At 29.9% G+C, this 23,896-nt stretch overlaps 1 protein-coding gene across 1 annotated transcript; it reads left to right on the top strand.

Annotated features, from left to right (window-relative positions):
* The first annotated feature begins 1,076 nt into the window (after window positions 1-1,076).
* On the top strand, window positions 1,077-4,962 carry LOC139843705 (uncharacterized). The gene is made up of 9 exons (XM_071833849.1): window positions 1,077-1,209; window positions 1,666-1,775; window positions 1,862-1,930; window positions 2,066-2,181; window positions 2,260-2,314; window positions 2,844-2,964; window positions 3,809-3,856; window positions 4,193-4,287; window positions 4,625-4,962. Exons 1-9 carry the CDS (start codon window positions 1,125-1,127, stop codon window positions 4,724-4,726), a joined length of 801 nt encoding a protein of 266 aa, XP_071689950.1. The 5' UTR covers window positions 1,077-1,124; the 3' UTR covers window positions 4,727-4,962.
* The last annotated feature ends 18,934 nt before the right edge of the window (window positions 4,963-23,896 follow it).

Raw genomic sequence — 23,896 nt, 5'->3', positions numbered from 1 at the left:
AAGGTTTCCTCGCTTACCAAAAAAAAAAAAGCTTTAAGTACAATCTTTTACAAATCATCTCATAAACATGTGTACAAACTTTGAAGTATATTGTACAACCTTCATATAATAATTGTATTTTAACTTTTAAAAATTTATCAAGAAGCATTTGTTACTACTAATAATTATTATTAAATATATAAATACTTAATTTTTAAACAAACTTTATAATAATTATAATTATAATTATAATTATAATTATAATTATAATTATAATTATAATTATTATAATATTATTATTCAAATACGGGTGCTTTTTACGAGATTAGTTACGTTACATATGTATGCGAAATACGTGTCTCAATAAAAAGGTTGTAATATAGGCTTTTATGACAAAGTTAAGTACATCAAGGTAGTTCATTTATTCTGACTAAGTTAAGTACATCGATATATTTATAAAAATAACGACAAGTTTCTTAGTCGGAATTCATTATTCCACGGGTCATTAAGTAAATAACTTTAGCATTTACATTTGCTTAATACTTAAAATATATTATTAAACTGTTTCGTTTAAACAAACCCGTAATTTTACGGGTCGCTTCACTAGTTAGCTTTTAAAAGTTAAACAATTTTCGTTTATCAGCTTTGTTTGGATTGTTATGTAGTGTTGTGAGCTCTTTGTTTTAGGTTGTTAGTTATGTTTAGCTCAATTATTTTTTAATTTGTATGTTTTAAAGGTTTTTCATCTTTTTTTATGAACTCTTTCATTTTATAAAAGTTTTTGTTTTGTTTTGTTTTGTTTTTTTTTTTTCCTTTGAAGTTAAACAATTAATTTTTTTATTTATTTTTTTTCAAAAGGAAAAAGAGAGATTTTGAATCGAGTAAGCAAGTGACGATAAATAAACAGTCAATATTTAGTTGACCTATCTATAAATATATCACTATCTCTCAATTCAAATTCAAATTATAAATAAGTACATTTTTATTAATTAATTTCAGTTCCAATTTCCTAAATCCATTTTCATTTTTTCAAATTCATATTCTGCAGCGCCGGTAAATCAATTTGCTCAGTGATGATCGAATGAAACCTCAATTAATTAATTAATTAGTGTGTGTAATACTGCGCATTAGTTTATGGTTTAATAATGGAAGACGATGGAGGATCATTTGTAGCAGTTCGAAGGATTTCTCATAATCTCGATCGAAATAGTACATGTCATGCATCTTCAGGTAATTAATATTAATATTAATATTAAATTCAAACTCAATAGCTGTATCTAATCTGATTACTTTTTGTTGTAATATTTACATTGATTAATATTTATTTTGATAATGATTATGATTGTTATATAGATATAGACGATTGGATTCGATCTGTATGGATCGATTAAAATTAGCTTTGAGCCATAGGTTTTGTCTAGGGTTTATAGATCATGTTTCACTATATTGTAGCTTATAATGTTATTAGAGTAGTTAATTTTTGGTAAATTAGTATGTTCAGTTAGGAAGTGAAGTGATATTAGTAAGTGTTTCTATTTTTGTAGCCATAGTAAGATAGTATTGTTTAGTTGTTTGTTGCTAATTTATTAATTAATGATGAATATTAAAATATTAGAATATATCATTAGTGTTTTCGGTAGTGTTGTTGATATCTGATAAGTTGAAAGACTTGTTCCCTGTTCATAGATGAGGTTGTTGCGGGCTCAACAGCGTGGCTTGGTAGAAGTCTTTCATGCGTTTGTGTACAGAGAAAAGAAGGCGACTCTCGCCCATCATTTGACCTAACACCTGCGCAGGTATTGTTAAACTTCACCTAGTGCAACTTTATCTAGTGCAGTGTAGATGTAGCCTTAAGAATCGATGTTTCTTTAATGTTGGTTAGGAGGATTCCCTACAAAGGCTACAAAACCGTTTGGATGTCGCCTATGATGGTTCGATTCAAGAGCATCGGGTATGTATATGCATGAATCAGTAGTCTACACATGTTCTAGTGATAGTCTATTTAGCATGTTAACATATACAGAAGTGTAAATGTCTAATAAATGGAAGGGGATAGTTGTTTGTTAATTCCAATTTGTTGTTGTAGGAAGCATTAAGGGCATTGTGGAAAGCTGCCTTTCCAGAAGAGGAACTGCGTGATCTAATTTCTGAGCAGTGGAAGGAAATGGGTTGGCAAGGGAAGGATCCTTCCACGGATTTTAGGTAAAAAAAAAGTATTATGTTTCTTCTTTAAAGCGGTTATTACATCAATTGTTTATAAACCCTGGAGTTATTTGATAGGGGTGGTGGGTACATATCGTTGGAGAACTTACTGTATTTCGCTAAGAACTTTCCGGTACGTTCTTCTCTTTTTATGTATGTATGTATGTATGTATGTATGTGTAAATGTCCTTGTCTTGTATATGCGTGTATGTGGAAAATAAATGTGAAAATCTTGAGACGTGTTTAAGTATGATAGGATAAAATATATTATCTTGCCATCTCTAAAGTGGTTCCTGTTGACCAAACATATTTGTTAATTTCTTTAATTATGCTTGATCAAACAAGCTAAGTATTATACGAGTCTGTGTGCATTAACAAACAAGTTAAGGTATAAACGAGTTTATATTCTTGACATGTTAAGGAATAAACGAGTCTGTGACTCATAGAAAAGGCAGTAATGGTTTAAATAAATCTTTTAAGGTACATCTATAAAAGACAAAGTTGCATGAAACTTCTAGATTTATTACAAACACATAAAAGGATATTAAGTTTTAAGACTGCTGACGGTTTGTGTGGAAATACTACGACAAGTAGAACATACAACCTATAATGTTCATAGGCTTTGCTTGAAACATGAACTGAGGCCGAACTATTTTATGCAGAAATCTTTTCAAGATCTTCTTCGAAAGCAGGAGGGTGAGAGGGCAATGTGGGAATATCCTTTTGCTGTAGCTGGTGTAAACATCACATTCATGCTTATTCAGATGCTTGACCTTGAAGCAGGTTCGATTATTTTGTATACTATCAATTTTTACAACTGGACTATATATCTTATGCACGCTCTTGTTATTAACTATTCTGATGCGTAATCAATCAATCAATCAATTATCTTCCTTTCATTCCTATTCTGCAGCTTTTAATGAAACTGGTAGATTGTAGATTGTAGATTCTGGTTTCCCAGTTTTTATAGGTCATGTTATGTTCTACTCCCTCCGTCCCAAATCAATTCTTCCCAGACAAAAAACACATAGTTTAAGAAAAAGTGACTGTCACATGTACTTTTTTGTTAATTTTCCCGTCTTATCCCTTACTTTTTACTTATCATTTTGTCATATATGTATAAAGTAGGGCACAAAAGAACTTTTATCACATTATTCTTTTCCATTTATGGAAGTGGAAGTGGACAATTAATTTGGGACATCCCAGAAGGAATAACGGACCATAGAATTGAGACGGAGAGAGTATTAGTTAAGTAATTAGTTGACGTCCTCATTTAGACCCACTGACTTATGACTAAGTTGATTTTGATTTTGTATGATCTTTAATGGGTCAAATACACTAAATTGTTAAGTTGTTAAGTAAATTTAAAGGAGACGAAAAAAGCCATCCAAATTGTATTTTGTACTACATTCAATCTCTCAAATTGTACATTTTCTCCTATATATACCCTTAGGATAAACAACAAACTAGGTCAAGTAATGAATTATCTTATCGACCCATTACATTTTGAGTCAAGTTCCCTCACATTAATGTTTGTTCTGTTGTTTTTGCTGTTAAGCTGGATTTCAGAAGAGTTTAATTTAGAACTTTAATCCTTATGCATATTAATAGTGTTTCAACTGCACAGTAAAACCGCGAACTTTTGTTGGAGCAACCTTCCTGAAATTTCTTTCAGGTATGTACACTCATACATCTTACTTTAACTGGCACATAATGGAAGTAAGAATAAGAAATAAATGTCTTCTTAGTTCCTTTATTCTCTAATAATTTCTTCTAATTTTTTTAAACGATGAATGTTTTAAAATTAAACACACCAGCAAGGCACTAGTGACAATAATTTCTTCTAAATACTTTGTGACAAATAAACATCATTAAGATAATTCTTTTTATCCAATATTTTCCAACATTTTATTGTTGGAAAATCCATAGTTCCAGACCCTTTATTAGTTTTGTTGTTACATTTATCATTTCAGTAACTAACTTAATCACATTTTATTTACTATACTAACAGAAAATCAATCAGCATTTGACCTTCTGTATTGCATCACTTTCAAGCTAATGGATCATCAATGGCTTTCCATGCACGCATCCTACATGGATTTCAATGTATGTACAATCGGTAGTTGCACTTTCTTTGTAGTGAATATTTTCCATTAACTACGTAAAGGCATTTTCTGTATGCCCTTAGTGAACTCTAATGTGGGTTGCTATATAAGACTACTACTATCCAAAGTGGAAAATTTGACCCATTTAGAATGGTTTCATTTGTGTTTCATCAATTTCAAACATGTCAAATCACATAATTTACCTCAAAGGGAAATGGGTTGAATGGGTTGAAAAGTATTTAAACTACGTTTAATGCATTTCCTCATAAATATTTTTATTCAAAACTTTTCGTTATTAATTTAATAAATATAAATATATGTTTTTCTCCCTTATACAGGCTGTGATGAAATCAACACGTCGTCAACTGGAAAGAGAGCTTTTACAAGATGACGTGACCCGGCTTGAAGAATTACCATCCTATAGTCTTCTTACTCGATAGCATTTAGTTATTTCTATCCAAGATCTTTCACAAATATAAGTATGTTGAGTGACAACCATCTATGGCAAATTACCATTACAACTGGAGAAAGCTACCAATAGTGGGGAAAAATTATAAGTTTTTTATTCTTAAAGAAAGTCAAGGTTTAGTTTTTGTAGTGTTTAGTTTCTTTTATGAGGTTTAAATGATGCTGAACGAGGTAGCTATTCTAATGATTCAGTGTTTCATATTTTCGCTCGGGGCTATTATTATACTCTAAATTCAAATATGAAAATTTTCCTCTTATCCGCCAAAATTTTGTCCAAACAATTCCTCGTTACTCATTTCTGTTCAAAGTAAGTGTAAATCGTGAAATCTTATTTTGGCCATTCAGTGAAGATGAGATATTACACTTTATTGCTGGTAGATTCGATTCAATACATTGAAACTATTTATCTGGTGGTGGATCTGGCATCAAAGTGACTTAATTATATTGTTACAGTAGTGTTAATTACTGTAATTTATAATGTAAAGTGCATGTATATGTTCTATATTAGTTTACGGAGTACTTTCTCTCTCTGAAAAAAACTCTCTCCCTTCTCCAAGCAAAAAACCCTAGAGCTGCCATTCTTTTCTCAGCCGCCACTGTACCTTCTCCTTCTTCTACTTCAGCCGGTTCGTGAGGTACTTGATGCTACCTTTTTCGACCACTAGCATCTCGCCGGTGGTTCGGTTTTATTAGTTTTTTGTGTTGAATAATAATGATACGCATACCCAATTAACTCGAGTTGCGCATCAAATAGCATCTAAAGCAAACAGGCGCTAGATCATGGACCTGGTGCAATTCCTGTCCTAGCGCTAAAGGTACGTATGCGTGTCAGGCGACGCTGTAACTGGCAGAATGCACATGGCAGACAGGAATCAGGTCCGACAAGATAATTTTTACTTTTGTCGGATCAGCTCACACATGGAGGTACTGTTGGCAGGTCACGACCCTTTAACTCTATTACGTGGCAATAGAAGACAAAAAGGTTTGCCCTATAAATAAAGGACTCAATCCATAGCAAGAAGGCCGAACATCCATTTTGACCTTCACACATATACTATTTTTAGTATCTTAAACAGTAGCGCCTCTCTTATAGTGCAACTTCACCCGCGCTACCGGACTTATAGCGGATCACTAGACTTATCTTTGATCTACATGTAACGTTCTATGAACATAAACCCTATCATCTAGCCTGAGTCATCATTAACCGGGCAACCCGTCGATGGTGGGTCTATGTTTAACCACTCCTGCTGAGATCTTCATCTCGTAAGGGGTTATTCACGGTACTCCGGACCGGATAGTTAAACTCGATTGACCCTTAAATCCTTCCTTTTCGTTGACAAGCATGGACCGGACCCGACCCCTCTATTCCATGTTTGATCAAATGACGCCATCCGTGGGACATACAAGTTAAAAGGTTTTGATTTGTTCTTTTTTCTATATGTCCGCTAATAGCTCGCTTGTTTCTTTTTAATACAGTGACAGGTATCAAAATGACAAGTAAGCCAGAAGTACCAAAGCTAATACCGGCACGAGCTACCTCGCCCACGGGATCAAAGCCCGTCATCAAAAGTCCCGCAGGAACCTCTCATAATGCGCCCCTAAGGAGCGCTCTAGAGTCTCCTATCAGTACACCGGCATCACCCTTCAAGACCCCCGAAGCAATCCAACCAATACCATGGGCCTCGAACACTACAAATGTGGGATTCACCCCTGCTTATCCAGCGCCTGAAACCATTCGCAACAGCTCCAGCAATAAGCAGTCCTGTTGGCCCTCCAAGCGCAAGACCTTCACCCTCTCCGCGACGAGACACTTCTCCGGTGACGCCGAAGTCTAGCGCTACTACCTTTGTGCCAAGAATTTCATCTGTAGGGAAGGAGACTCTTGTTGAGTCACCCTTTCAAACGCGAGAACAGCGCACTCCTAACGAGGCCAACCTGATTTAGGCGTTGATGAATGCTGCACCGGACAACATGGTGCATAAATTCGAGCAACCTGGAAAGGCCGAGCTTATGATCAAGAATCTATACGCGGGAATGAAAGGTGTACCCGTCAAACCTTCTGTCACGACCCTACTTTTTCCGTTATATTTTTCTGTTAAGTTATTGATTATCGTTAACTGGTATCCTTGCCATGTCATTTTATGTGACTAATTATATTATGAATAAATTGAATAATATTTCAATATTATTTGTTTAATGAAAAATTTGTGATTTTGTGTTGTTACGTTTCAACGTGTAACGATTTCTATTCGAAGAATCGTTTTGGTTTCTCAACCAACGATTAGATATTCGTGATTTTCTAATCCGAATTTATTTACCGATGACATTTCAATGTCATATGAATTCATAAAATATTTTCATATTTTATTTCTTGGATTTTTGTCCTTCTCGCGGATTTAAATCGCATAACATTTTATTCATAGGATCGAGTCTCAGCATTACAATTTTGGTCACCATTTCAATCTAAGAAATCATTTTAAGTGGTACGGAGTATATGTTATTAAAAAAAAACTTTTATACGTATATAAATACTACTTAATCAAAAGTGATTATTGTGACGACCCGAGAATTTCCGACCAAATTTAAACTTAAATCTATTATGATTTCGATACAATAAGCAGAGTCTGTAATGGTAAGTCTAAAAAATTTTGGAACTATGTTCATATAACCAACTACCCTCTGACTGTGCTCGACGATTCACGAACAATTGTTGAAAATAAATATCTATATATATAACAACATTAATATATTCATTATATAACTAAAATGCAAACACAATTATATAATAATACATATGTAAAATGTATAGAGATTAAATATTCAATATCTGTTATTATATAATATATGTTTTAAAATTTATAAAATATAAGGTTAAGATATTAAAATTTAATTACAAGCTGAAATATAGTTGTTAAGTAAATTATTACTTTAATTATTATTATTAAAGTAAACATTTAATATTACTACTAATATCGGTATTATTAATACTACTAAATATAAAATAAATAGGTATGAAACTTGATACATGTGGTGTGTTATACTTATTATCAATATTATTATTAACATTATCAATATCATCATTATTATTATAGTTAATAGTAAAATATAACCTTAGTTACTATTATAATTATTATTAATATCATTTCTAAAATTTTATTTTTTAAGAATTCTTTTATTACTAATATCATTATTATTAATTAACTTAGTATATTTATTAAAAAAATTTAGAATTTGATTTATCAATATCATCAAATTATTATTATCACAACTTTTAATTTATTTTTGGTATCTTATCTATAATATTATTATTATTATAATTAATTTATTAATTATTAATATTAATATATATATATTTATAAATCACGGGTATTAATAAAAAGAGTACGAATCTCCTTTATTTCACAATCAACCTGTTCATAAAATTTGTTTTCTGTGGAGTTTGTTACACATCCAATTCAGTAGCATCACCAAACAATAATTCGCGTATTTTATATTAACTTACGCAATTGTGATTGAGTGAGCACAGCAACAAAAATAAAAAGAATAAAAAGCTCGTATCTCCCTGTTCTTGTTACATTTTCAAATTTCTTGATTTCTAAATAAACTTCAAAAAGTATTAAAGCAAAGTTGTTAGGAATGGTTTATGTAAACTACCAGTAAAGTTTCAAAATCTAATTTTTCGTATTGAGTTCTAATTCGCAAGTCAAAGTTTCGAAATAAAAAGTCAACCCATTTGTTCTTCGTGAAATTTGAAGTTGTTTTGATGTTTCAGAACCAATTAAGGATTTGGAACGTTTCTAATGATGATTTCCAACCTATCTTATGTTATAAACATTGTCCAAAACTTGCTTGAATTCGATTTTTAATTTAATTTTTTTTTAAAAATCTGCGACAGCAGACTTTTTCTTATATATCTTTTAATTATTTTTTTTCTTCTTTAATTCAGTTAATCTTATATAGTTGTTGTTGTTGTATCGGATATTACATCATAAAATCAGTTTTGTATGTGTTAACAAGATGCAAATGTTTTGGGGTCATCGTGTTCTTCATAAGATCTGATACATCAATGTTTTTTTTTTATTTTTATTGATTTTAATTAATTTCAATCACAGACATATGATTTCTGTTTCGATTTTATGATTTAAAAGTAATACGTTAGTTGATATTTGACTTGGTGATGTATCCTGGTCGACCGAAAGATTGATAGGAGGAAGATAATGAATTACGATTAGAAAAACAAGATATAATGATATGGAACATATTATAAAACAGAAAAACAGGCAGTAGCCTGATGGTTTTGAGGGTTTGACGGGTAACGAGAGGTCGGAGGTTCAATCCTCGCTTTGTGCATTCCTTTTTATGGCTTATTTGAGGTAGTTCCAATTTTCTTTATTATCATTATTGTTATTATTATCATTTTCATTATTATTATTATTATTATTATTATTATTATTATTATTATTATTATTATTATTATTATTATTATTATTATTATTATTATTATTATTATTATTATTATTATTATTATTATTATTATTTACGCTATGCTATTATTATTATGATAATTAGTGTCACCCCTAGTATTAATATAATGAATGTTAATGTAAGTAATATTATTATTCCCATCATTGTTATTAAGATTACTTATTAGTATTTAATAAGTATTACTATTATTAATATTATCATTATAATTATTATTATTAGTATCATCATTTAGGATATATTAGTTGTATTATTATGATTAAAACCAATATTGTTTTTTTATTACTATTATTATTATTATAAATATCGTCATCATTAAAATTAGTATGAAAAGTATCATTTTTAGCAAAAGTACCATACTTACTAAAATTATTATCATTATTATTAAAAGTAACATTTCTACAAAAATTATCATTTTGATAAATATTAGGAGTATTATTATTAGTACTATTTTTAGAGACACCATTATTATTACTACTATAATAATTGTTACTACTAGTATTATTATTAATAATATTATTTTAATCAAACACAACTTTTATTACTATTGATATAGGAATATATTTATAAGTAACATTACATATGAATTAATTATATTAACAATCCGTATATAAATATTCATATATATAACCAATTAGATAATCTTAAAATATATAGATATAAAATTATACCAATAATAATCATTTTCAAATATATAAATACAAATTAATCATATAATATATAAGGTTATAATATATGAAATTGTTGGGTTACGATTAAATATCTTAATATATATATATATATATATACAAATGATATAGGTTCGTGAATCTGAGGCCAACCCTGCATTGTTCAGTTGTTAAATATCGTTATATGTATTTTTACTACAAAATACATTATGGTGAGTTTCATTTGAATCCCTTTTACTCTTTATATTTTTAGGCTGAGAATACATGCAAATGCTTTATTAACTGTTTTACAATATTTATATGCGTGGGTTTCATTTGCCTGTTTACCCTTAATATTTTTGGGCTGAGAATACATGCGCTGCTTTTATAACTGTTTTACGAAATAGACACGAGTAAATGAAACTACATTCTATGGCTGGATTATTAAACCGAATATGCCTCTTATTTAGTCTGGTAATCTAAGAATTAGGGAACAGACACCCTAATTGACGCGAATTCTAAAGATAGATCTATCGGGCCCAACAAGCCCCATCCAAAGTACCGGATGCTTTAGTACTTCGAAATTTATATCATGTCAGAAGGAGGATCCCGGAATGATGGGGATATTCTTATATGCATATTGTGAATGTCGGTTACCAGGTGTTCAATCCATATGAATGATATCTTTGTCTCTATGCATAGGACGTATGTTTATGAGAAATGGAAATATGAAATCTTGTGGTCTATTAAAATTATGAAATGATCATTTATGTTAAACTAATGAACTCACCAACCTTTTGGTTGACACTTGAAAGCATGTTTATTCTCAGGTATGAAAGAAATCTTCCGCTGTGCATTTGCTCATTTTAGAGATATTACTTGGAGTCATTCATGACATATTTCAAAAGACGTTGCATTCGAGTCGTCGCGTTCATCAAGATTATTATTAAGTCAATTATAGTTAGATATATTATGAAATGGTATGCCTGCCGTCAACTTTTGATGTAATGAAAGATTGTCTTTTCAAAAACGAATGCAATGTTTGTAAAATGTATCATATAGAGTTCAAGTACCTCGCGATGTAATCAACTGTTGTGAATCGTTTATAATCGATATGGACTTCGTCCGGATGGATTAGGACGGGTCTCTACAGTTGGTATCAGAGCGGTGGTCTTAGCGAACTAGGTTTGCATTAGTGTGTATAACTGATAAGTAGTTAGGATGCATTAGTGAGTCTGGACTTCGACCGTGTCTGCATGTCAAAAGTTTTGTTTATCATTTCTAGTCGGAAATCATCTGCTTATCATCCTTAGGAAATTACCTGCTTATCATTCTTAGTCTAGACATGTCTTACTGCCTTGACTTGCGTAGACAGTGTATAGATAAATTCATATCTTAGCGTATCTGATTATTCATATCTTAGCGTATCTGTTACTGTAGAATTTGCCTGTCAGCTTCCGTAGATTCCTCCGTAACTTATGAGATTTTAGTATGATATATGCATATGTAAATTATGTATTGCAGGGTACTAATCTATATCCTATAATCTATTTCTTATCGAAAATCCTTCATTTGATCGTACGATATGAATCCCTCAACCAGTTCGAGTCCCTCAGATTCCGATAGCTATTCCGATAGTTATTCCGACAGCTATTCCGACATGGATATTCACCTAAGCTCCGAGAGTGGTGTCACCAGAATGAATCAATCAATCAACCATTCCCAATTCATCTGATGGGTTCGTAGTCGACTTAATCAATGGAGACGCGAAGAAGGCGATCCCTTCCACCAACCGAATTCACCTTTTGACAATGAATCTGAAGCGTTTACCGGCGAACCTGTTCGAGACACTATTTTCTCTCTCATTTCCAGAGTATCTCGTCACGATTATATACTATCTCAGAATCTAAACCTCATTCATCCGCTCGTCCGAACCGACAATCATCAAGGTATAATAGAAGAAGTCAACGAGCTTCGCGCCCGAGTTGTAGTCTTGTAAAATATGGTGCAAAACATACCAGCTTCAGCAACATCACCGGCACCAATAGTACCATCAGTAACAACACCCGTACCATCAACAACACACGCTTTAACATCTCATTCTGTACCTCGATTATAATCATCATACTACATATCGTTCTACATCAATTATCTTCATTCGACATGGCGATTATGTAATCTCTAATATTTTAGAAATTTTATATTCTTGTTCAAACGGTAAATTAAATGAGATTAATATCATATTAACTCATTAAATCCATGATTACATCTGAAGAGAATATATATGTAAGTATATTTTCATAAAGATTGTAATTAAAAATTCTTTCGTACAAACTGTTAATGGTGAAAATATTTTAACGGGTAGGTAATACCCGAGAAATATTTAGATTTCACATTAATAAGTTAAACTGTACATTCTTCGAATCTGATTCAACAGTCATTTACTATCCTAGTTACAACCACCGTTATACGTATCCGTTCACCGCAGAATAACCATTTTCATTCAATTTCATATTTGGATTTTGACCTATCAGAATCCCACAAGTGCCATAATGAAGAAATAATGGACACAATAAAAAAAAAATTGATTAGAAACAGACTAATTAACAATATGAAAATTTTTGTTAAGAATCCACGCTAACTGTTTCCAGCTAACTGTTCCTAGCTAACTGTTAATTCCGTATTACATTTTATTTATCGCAATTTAATTATCGCAATTTACATTCTCGAAATTTTATTTATCGTCATTTAATTTTTGTTATTTACTTTACGCACTTTATTTATCGTTATTTAATTTCTGTTATTTATTTTACGCACTTTAAATATCGGGACACGTATACAAGGTTTTGACATATCATATCGACGCATTTATATATATTATTTAGAATAACCATAGACACTCTATATGCAGTAATGAACGAATTCTATATACAGGGTTGAGGTTGATTCTACAATAATATGTATAATTTGAGTTGTGATCGAGTCTGAGACGTGTACGGGTCACGACACGTATTAATTAATTCGAAAATTATATATTGCCAACTGTGGACTATCAATTGAGGACCACCAACATTGGACAATTAAAATGAATTAAAATATTAATTATAACATATGAAACTAAACAATTCTTCAAGTTTGCCACTTGATTTCATCTTAAACCTCAATTGTATCTCGTCGATTACAATCTGCATTCAAACCTTTTATAATTCTTGAAAACACCTCAATCGAGAGGATGAACCAACCGCACTCCATCTACGGAAGAAAAGGTTGATGCATATAGTCATGCACCTGAGAAACTCTCGGTAACTGAGTAAACGTTTAAAATGTAGCTATGCTAATTTCTTAGTGTTATTATTACCCAAAATAACTTGGAAATCCCTTTCAAAATAGCCAATTTTGTCACAGCTTCAACAAGTCAACTTCAACTTTTCAGTCAGACTAGCCTTATTATAACCTCGATATATAAGTTTGCCTATCGTCATCGTTACCGGAGAACCGTTTATATTTCACCACATTAGCAGTAAAATTACCAGCAACTTCAATGAATTTGGACTTTCCGAAAAATCATTATATTCATTGAAACCCCATCTTGTATTCATCTATACCCTGTAACAATAATTGTCATACCAATTACCGGGAATCAGCAATCAGTATTTCGAATATCGTAGCATTTCTACATCAATAGTTATATGTATACATTTAACAATTATCTCCTAGAATTACGATCTTCAATTCTGAAACTTTGAAAAGGCACCCAGTTTACGAATCGATACTCTGAATGTTGAAAAAGCTGAATGAAGCAGCAGAAACTGTAGGCAACCATAAACGACCTTAGTCATCGGAAGTTTGATGATAAAGAATAATATGTTGGAAAAGCTTAGAAACGTTGGAACTGGAAAACGAATAGAGTTAACCATGAAGGAGACCAATGACAAATACAAGGACCATACCCTATATTCGAAGAATCCAGATAATTCTGGATCGTTGAAATCTTTAGTGAATATCTTTCTCCGAAGTCATGTTAAAATCTTGCGGAAAATCTTTCTCCATCAACCATCGAACTTAGAAATTCCAAAATATCATCATCAATATCTTCGATATTTCTGAGGATATTTTCATAAATATTCTCGTCCGAAATTATATACCTCTTCGTGCTTCCTGTGTATCATTATATTGGAAACATTCAATAGAAAATTTATTACCGAAAAGCAGATTATGAGAAACTATGAAGAAAGCCGTGGACAAATCATAAAGAATAAGTTTGACTTCAAAGAATCCAAATGATTCAATGTCTGCTAAAGTCTTTAGTGAATATCTTGCTCCTTACTCTAAACCCTTGCAGGCAATAGTTTCTATCATCCTCTGATCTTAGATATTCCGAGATATTATCGTATCTTTCATTATAAATATCCTTCATATTTCTGGAGATATTTTTATAATTATTCTTATCTGAAATCATTAATCTCTTCGTGCTATCAGTATTACATCATATAGAAACTGTTAGTTTCTATATTCTGTAAACTTTCGAGTTTAAAATATGAATGTTATTGAAGTAATGTTGGGAACTGAAGAATGAGTTAGTATAATATAATGACACTTGATCAACGTGATTATATTACAGTAAGTCATGCTGAGTTTCTAATGGAACGTGATGATTCACAGATCATAACCTCATCATGTGCCATATTACATAACTCTTTCATTCTGCTTAACTTCTGAACATATCAAGAAAATATATCCTTGATAGTTCTATTCTCAGTGATTCTGGTAATTTGACAAATCAAATCGTGTTATTACGTTCTTTCTTGTTTAGAACATTAAGCTCATTCGAAACTCCACACCTATGAATTTTGGACCGTTACTGTGATGACCCGGGAATTTCTGACCAAATTTAAACTTAATCTTTATATGATTTCGATATGATAAGCAAAACCTGTAATGTTGAATCTCAAAAATTCCGAACTACTTTTATACATTTAATTAACCTTCGACTGTTCTCGACGATTAACGAACCTTTAATGTATATAGAAATGATTATGTACGTAAATAGTAATATATAATAAATTAAATATGTTACTGAAATATTGTAAGGTAACTTAAAATAACTAAAATTTGTTATTTGAATATATAGAGTATATTGACTATAAATGATTTCGAATATGATTTGTCAACGTTATTAAAAAATTAAAGACATAACGTTATACTTTGAGTTTAATAGTTTAATATATATATGTAGTTATCTCTTTAATATCTAAAACATAATTGTATATATATATATATATATATATATATATATATATATATATATATATATATATATATATATATATATATATATATATATATATATATATATATATATATATATATATATATATATATATATATATATATATATATATATATATATATCATAGTATCTATATAAATTTTTACATGAGTTCTATTCATAATTATTATTAAATTGTAAAATATACATATCAAATATTCAATAAATGTTATCATATAATATAGGATATGGTAATATTATATAATTAATAAAGTGTAATATATTAATTGTAATTATAAGTTAAACTTATGATTGTTATACTAATATTATTATTACCTCCATTATTACTACTATTAGTAATATTAATATGAATATTAAAGTTAGTATGAATTAAATTATTAATTTCAATATAGTAAATAGATATAAAATCTGATACGAGTAAGTTGTTATATTATTGCTATTAATACTTTTATAATTGTTATTATTATTATCATTTAAAAATCATTATTTTTTTTATCGAAGATATTACTAGTATTATTATTACGCATTATCATTAAGAATCATTATTATTGTTATATATTATCCTTACTATTAATATTATAAAAAATAATACAATTTATTAATATTATCATTAATAATATCATTATAAACAATATTATAATTATAAATATTAGTATTATTATTCTTATTAAAATCGTTATTATTTCTATTATCATTATTATTAATTGTATTATTATTTATATAATTATTACTAGTATTAATATTATTATTAATATACTTATATATATATTTATTTACAGATACATATATATATATATATATATATATATATATATATATATATATATATAAATACTAATACATAAATAATGATTTATATATATATCAGAAATACGGATACTTCATATAACAAAAAAAACAGATTTTTACGCATGTTATCCCTATCACTATCAGTACTTTAATTTTTTTCTTTTTCTGTGATCTTATATTTCCGTGATTTATGGATTGAAAATTTCCTTCACTACATAACAACAAATCGTCACAGATGGTTGAAAAAGGTATTCGATTATTTACTATCATTATCAATTAACATATACAATCAATATGTAGAAAGAATTTAACAGAGTTTCAAATTTTTTTTCTTTTCTGTTCAGCGAATACCTCTGCCGTCCCACCTTATTGCCAAAAAAACTCGAATTCAATTTATTTTAAAAACTATCAATGCAGGGTTGTTAGGAATCTCGTACACGAACTCTCTGCAAATTTTTATACCTCAATCTGTTTTATCAATCAAGAATTTCATAGTCAAAGTTTCTGTGTTTAAAAGTCAACAGATGGTTCATCATGAAATTCGAACGTGTTTTAGTGTTTTAAGTTAAATTGATTATCCAGGAAGTTTTCAATAACGAATTACTATCTTTTTCGTATTGTAAGTTTTATCAAAAAGTGGCTAGATTTCAAAATCAATATTTGAGTTATTATGTTCTTCGCTAAAACTGCTGCTGTTCTTTTTTTTTTTTTCGTTTTTTTAATTTTTTTTTGTTTTAACTACGAAAACCAACTACTTATCAATTTTATTTAGTTAGGAAACAAAAAAAAATAAATTATTGAATTAATGCTAAGGTTGATTGGATCCCCTGGTCATCGATCTGTATGAAGATAATGAAGGGATTGAGTGACAGACAGAATAAAGGGTTATAAAGATATAAAAAGAAATTAAAACAGATATATGGTTAGCAGAGGAGTGGTCGTGAGGGTGTTTAGGGTAGCGGGAGGTCACGGGTTCGAGCCCGGGTCGGGGTATTCTTTTTGCCGATTTTCTTAAAGGTAGCAACTTAATTATTTCATAACATTATTATTATTATTATCATTAGTTTTATTATTATTATTATTTTTAGGATTATTATTATCATTGCTATTAGTGTTACTATTATTATCATTATTATTATTTAGTTATGGTTATCACAAGTATTATGATTATTATTATTAATACCACAACTAATGAATGTATTATTATTTTTAACATGACTAAGATTATTATTAGTACCATTTATTAGTTATTAGGATTATTATTATTATTATTAACTTAAGTATCAATATATAAATATTAGATTTATTATTATTATTATTAACATAACCGTAAATATTATCATCACCATTAATGTTAATACTAAGGTTATTATTATTGTTACCAAGAACATGATTATAAGTATTAGTAGTTGTATTATCATGATAATTACTATTAAGTAATTACTAATATCGTTATCATAACCATAGTTACAATTATAATAATTATTATTATTGTTATTACTAATATTATTATCAAAATAGGTATTATTATTAAATACTATGATTATTAATATTACCTTTATTAAACTCAAAAACTACCTTTTTAAGCAGATAAATGTTTTGTACATAAAATATACCTATTACTTATGCTATAATTATATTAAAATATTATATAACAATATATATCAAACTTACTAATATTATTTATATAGATACTTACAAATAACAAACCATTGAGTTTTTTTTTTAATATAATATTAAACAAGTATGGATATATTAATATAACTATATAAATAATAATCATTTTAAATACATGCACAAATTAAATATATATAATATATATAATTTAAGATATAATATATAAACTTGTTCGATTACGATTATATATTTTAATATATATATACAAATGATATAGGTTCGTGAATCCAAGCTCAACCCTGCATTGTTCAGTTGTTTAACGTCGTCATATGTATTTTTACTACAAAATATAATATGGTGAGTTTCATTTCCCTTTTTACTCATTACATTTTTGGGCTGAGAATACATGCGCAATTTTTATAAATGTTTTTACGAAATAGACACAAGTAATCAAAACTACATTATATGGTTGAATGATCGAAATCGAATATGCCCTTTTTATTAAGTCTGGTAATCTAAGAATTAGGGAACAGACACCCTAATTGACGCGAACTCTAAAGATAGATCTATCGGGCCCAACAAGCCCCATCCAAAGTACCGGATGCTTTAGTACTTCGAAATTTATATCATGTCCGAAGGAGGATCCCGGAATGAAGGGGATATTCTTATATGCATATTGTGAATGTCGGTTACCAGGTGTTCACCATATGAATGATTTTTATCTCTATGTATGGGATGTGTATTGAAATATGAAATCTTGTGGTCTATTAAAATGATGGAAATGATTATTTATGTTAAACTAATGAACTCACCAACCTTTTGGTTGACACTTGAAAGCATGTTTATTCTCAGGTACGAAAGAAATCTTTCGCTGTGCATTTGCTCATTTTAGAAATATTATTTGAAGTCATTCATGGCATATTTCAAAAGACGTTGCATTCGAGTCGTTGAGTTCATCAAGATTATTATTAAGTCAATTGTAGTTGGATATATTATGAAATGGTATGCCTGCCGTCAACTTTCAATGTAATGAAAGATTGTATTTTCAAAAACGAATGCAATGTTTGAAAAATGTAACATATAGAGGTCAAGTACCTCGCGATGTAATCAACTGTTGTGAATCGTTTATGATCGATGTGGACTTCGTTCGGATGGATTAGGACGGGTCTCTACAGTTGGTATCAGAGCGGTGGTCTTAGCGAACCAGGTCTTGCATTAGTGTGTCTAACTAGGAGTTGTTAGGATGCATTAGTGAGTCTGGACTTCGACTTAGTAGTTGTTATGTTATATTAATAAGTCTGGACTTGAACCTGGTCTGCATGTCAAAAAGTTTTGCTTATCATTTGGTGACGAAAATTATCTGCTTATCATTCTTAGTCTAGATACGTCTTGCTGTATTGATTGCATGAATAGTGTATAGACAAAAATTCATATCTTATCATATCTACAAATCCATATCTTAGCGTATCTATTACTGTAGATTTTAACTGACACGTGTCCTTAATTTCCTCCATAATTTACGGGATCTTCTGTACTATATTAGATATTCTATATAATTAGAATATTATCTGATAATCGAAAATCATTTCATATCAAAAATCCTCTAAAGAAATGGATCCTACACCTAGCTTGGATTCCATTAGTTCCGGAAGCGATTTCGAGATGTATTTTGAAGCAGACTCCGAAGTCAATGAACCAAAAGTGCCTCAACCATTTAGTCTGTTTTCTTTCTGGAGGAGATGGGGATGGGTCCGAGACTTACTCACTCGATGGAGGAATGAAGAAGGCGAGCCCTACCGTGAACCAAACTTTCCTCCTAACATCGGAGAAAAATGATGTACTCACCGGTGAACCTATGCGCAACACTGTATTTACCCTTTTTGCTAAAGTTTTCCACCTCGAAGGTCGCATTACTGCAATTTCAGAAAATATTCAACCTCTACTTCCGAATACCAATCGGAGGGGAATATTAGAAGAAGTTAGGGAACTTCGAATTGATAATCAAGATCTATCAAATCAGATGAGTGGATGGATAGAAATGATAGAGGTTAGGATAGAAACCCTGACAAGAATGGTGCGTGATCTACAAGCTATACTTACTACACCAACATCATTACCAACCTCAGCACCAACAACACTTGTAGCACCGACAACAACAGTACCACCATTAGCAGCACCAGCAGCATAAACCAGTACCAATAACAACAACATCATTACACGACTCAACCTCGCAATCTATACCTCAAGCATAATCATCGTACTACGAATCCTTCTACATCGTTTATCTTCGTTCTACATGACGATTATATAATTTCTAATGTTTTAGAGATTATGTACTTTAGTTGTAACTGTAAATCAAATGAGTTTAATATCATATTAGCTCATTAAATCCATGATTACATCTGAAGAAAATACATATGTATATATATTTTTTCATAACGATTGTAATTAAAAATTCTTTTGTACAAACTGTAAATGATGAAAATATTTTAACGGGTAGGTAATACCCGAGGAATATTTAGATTTTACATTAATAAGTTACACTGTACATTCTTCGAATCAGATTCAATAGTCATTTACTATCCTACTTATATCCACCGATATACAAATCCGTTCACCACAGAATAACCATATTCATTAAATTTCATATTGGGATTTTGATTTATCAGAATCCAACAAGTGGCATAATGAAGAAAATATTTGACAAAATAAAATTTGTTAGAAACAAACAAATTAACTATGAGAAATTTTGTTAAGAATCCACACTAACTGTTCCTAGTTAATTGTTCCTAGCTAACTGATTACATTTTATTTTATCGCAATTTAATTATCGCAATTTACATTCTCGCAATTTTATTTATCGTCATTTAATTTCTGTTATTTATTTTACGCACTTTAAATATCGGGACACGTCTACAAGGTTTTGACATATCATATCGACGCATTTATATATATTATTTGGAATAACCATAGACACTCTATATGCAGTAATGAACGAGTTCTCTATACAGGGTTGAGGTTGATTCTACAATAATATATATAATTTGAGTTGTGATCGAGTCTGAGACATGTACACGGGTCATGATACGTATTAATTAATTCAAGTATTACATATTAAATTATATATGAATTATTGGACTGTCAACCGTGGACTATAGACTGTGGACTAATAACATTGGATAATTAAAATGAATTAAAATATTGATCATAATATATGAAACTAAACAATTCTTCAAGTTTGCCACTTGATTTCATCTCAAACCTCATTTGTATCTTGACGATTACGATCTACGTTCAAACCTTTTATGATTCTTGAAAACATCTCAAACAAGAGGATAAACCAACCGCACTTCATCTACGGGAGAAAAGATGGATGCATCTAGTTATGCATCTGAAAAACTCTCGGAAACTGAGTAAACGATCAACACATAACTGTGATAATTTCTTTAGTGTTATAATTACCCAAAATAACTTTGCAGTTCTTCTTCAAAATAGCCAATTTTGTCACAGCTCCATCAAGACAACTTCGACTTTTCGTACGAAACAACCTTATTATAAAGTTGATATATACGCGTGCTCTTTTATTGTTATAAGGGAACCTTTCATATTCCATCATATTACCATCAGCGTTTAATCATCTAAAAACACAATTCTCCTGAAACCACCTCGGATTAATAACCGATGATTCAGATATCATAACATTAAATGCAGAGGAAACAGAAAAATGGTAGATGGTCTAAACGGCCAAAAGTTTGATGATAAAGAAAGGAGTGTTAGGAACGCTCGATAGAAAATTGGGTATTGAAAAACAGATTGAGCTACCCATGAAGGAGACCAAGGACAAATACAAGGACAAAACCCTATATTCAAAGGATTCAGGTAATTATGGATCCGTTGAAATCTTTAGAGAATATCTTGCTCCGAAGTCATGTTAAAATCTTGCGGAAAATCTTTCTCCATCAACCATCGAACTTAGAAAATTCCAAAATATCCTCATCAATATCTTCGATATTTCTGAGGATATTTTCATAAATATTCTCGTCCGAAATTATATACCTCTTCGTGCTTCCTGTGTATCATTATATTGGAAACATTCAATAGAAGATTTAGTACTGAAAAGCAGATTATGCGAAACTATGAAGAAAGTCGTGGACAAATCACAAAGAATAAGTTTGACTTCAAAGAATCCAAATGATTCAATGACTGCTAAAGTCTTTAGCGAATATCTTGCTCTTTACTCTAAACCCTTGCGGACAATAGTTTCTATCATCCTTCTATATTAGAAATTCTAAGATATCATCGTATCTTTCATTATAAAGATCCTCCATATTTCTGAAGATATTTTCATAACTATTCTTATCTGAAATCATTAATCTCTTCGTGCTATCAGTGTTACATCATATAGAAACTGTTAGTTTCTATATTTTGTAAAATTTCGAGTTTAAAATATGAATGTTATTGAAGTAATGTTGAGAACTGATGCATAAGTTAGTATAATATAATGACACTTGATCAACGTGATTATATTACAGTAAGTTATGCTGAGTTTCTAAGGAAACATGATGATGGTTCACAGTAGCTCATACCATCATCATGTGTCATGTTACATAACTCTTTCATTTTGATTAACTTCTGAACATATCAAGAAAATATATTCTTGATAGTTCTTTTCTCAGTGATTCTGGTAATTTGACAAATCAAATCGTGCTATTACGTTCTTTCTCGTTTAAAACATTAAGATCATTCGAAACTCCATACCTATGAATTCTGGACCATTATTTGCGAAAAGAAAACAAAAGCATGAAGCTCCGAAATAGAAATGGGTATAAATTGCAGCAAAAAGAGAGAGCATTAACTGAGAATGACAATGATTATAGAAGACGGAAGCGGGAACATCGAAATAAAAGGGAAGATATAAAACCCAACAACAACGTAGAAATTACAAACCATGTATATCAATGTTTATCGCAACATAAAGACATGGGAAAATTAAAAACACTATAACCCCAAGTGCGAAGTAGAAGAAAGCAGATTCCTCCGATGGAAGTTGGAAAAGGAGAATGATGGTTGCAAAAGTAAGGATAAGGACAAGAATCAGAACTGGATTAAGCATTTTCACAATCTTTTGGACGTAAGAACTAAGAAAGAAAGTATATGAATGGTGAGAGTAATGGAACGGAAAAGTCTAATTTATAACGGAAATATCAGAAAGAGTAATCGAGGCAGATCACCGTATTTAATTATAGAGATCTTAATTTCCTTATTCACCGAAGAAATCAAATCTTTTAGATTTCGAAGATTTTCTTTAAATCTCTTGAATTCTGGAATTCAAGCAAAACAACGTCAAAAGCTAAGAAGCATCTTATTTTCTAAATTCAACCCTCTACGTCAAAAGTTAAGACACGCCTTATTTTCTAAATTCAACCATGACTACATCAAAAGTTAAGACTCACCTTGTTTCCTAACTCAACCCTGTTTACGTCAAAAGCTAAGAAAAATCTTATTTTCTTCAATTCACTCTTTTGCGATAGCTTCATTCGTATTCTAAGAATAATCAAATTATTCTATCATTAATATTCAATAATGATAAAACTCTATTTATCAGCTCATATTCGTCAGGAAAACATATTTATTGTTAGCCTTGACGACCTCACTCAAATTTCGGAACGAAATTTCTTTAACGGGTAGGTACTGTGATGACCTGGGAATTTCCGACCAAATTTAAACTTAATCTTTATATGATTTCGATATGATAAGCAAAACCTGTAATGTTGAATCTCAAAAATTCTGAACTACTTTTATACATTTAATTAACCTTCGACTGTTCTCGACGATTCACGAACCTTTAATGTATATAGAAATGATTATGTACGTAAATAGTAATATATAATAAATTAAATATGTTACTGAAATATTGTAAGGTAACTTAAAATAACTAAAACTTGTTATTTGAATATATAGTGTATATTGACTATAAATGATTTCGAATATGATTTGTCAACGTTATTAAAGTATTAAAGACATAACGTTATACTTTGAGTTTAATAGTTTAATATATATATGTAGTTATCTCTTTAATATCTAAAACATAATTGTATATATATATCGTAGTATCTATATAAATTTATACATGAGTTCTATTCATAATTATTATTAAATTGTAAAATATACATATCAAATATTCAATAAATGTTATCATATAATATAGGATATGGTAATATTATATAATTAATAAAGTGTAATATATTAATTGTAATTATAAGTTAAACTTATGATTGTTATACTAATATTATTATTACCTCCATTATTATTACTAT

Source organism: Rutidosis leptorrhynchoides, chromosome 4, assembly GCF_046630445.1.
Source record: "Rutidosis leptorrhynchoides isolate AG116_Rl617_1_P2 chromosome 4, CSIRO_AGI_Rlap_v1, whole genome shotgun sequence".
NCBI lineage: Eukaryota > Viridiplantae > Streptophyta > Magnoliopsida > Asterales > Asteraceae > Rutidosis > Rutidosis leptorrhynchoides.
Note: the sequence above shows the minus strand (reverse complement) of the source record. Positions and strands in the feature narration are given on the sequence as shown.

Bases quoted from the DNA above. Each gene is read 5' to 3' on its own strand.
- LOC139843705 (XM_071833849.1), top strand. From the start codon at position 1,125: ATGGAAGACGATGGAGGATCATTTGTAGCAGTTCGAAGGATTTCTCAT. The intron at 1,931-2,065 runs GTATGTATATGC...TTGTTGTTGTAG, and splicing joins GTTCGATTCAAGAGCATCGG to GAAGCATTAAGGGCATTGTG. The intron at 3,857-4,192 runs GTATGTACACTC...CTATACTAACAG, and splicing joins CTTCCTGAAATTTCTTTCAG to AAAATCAATCAGCATTTGAC.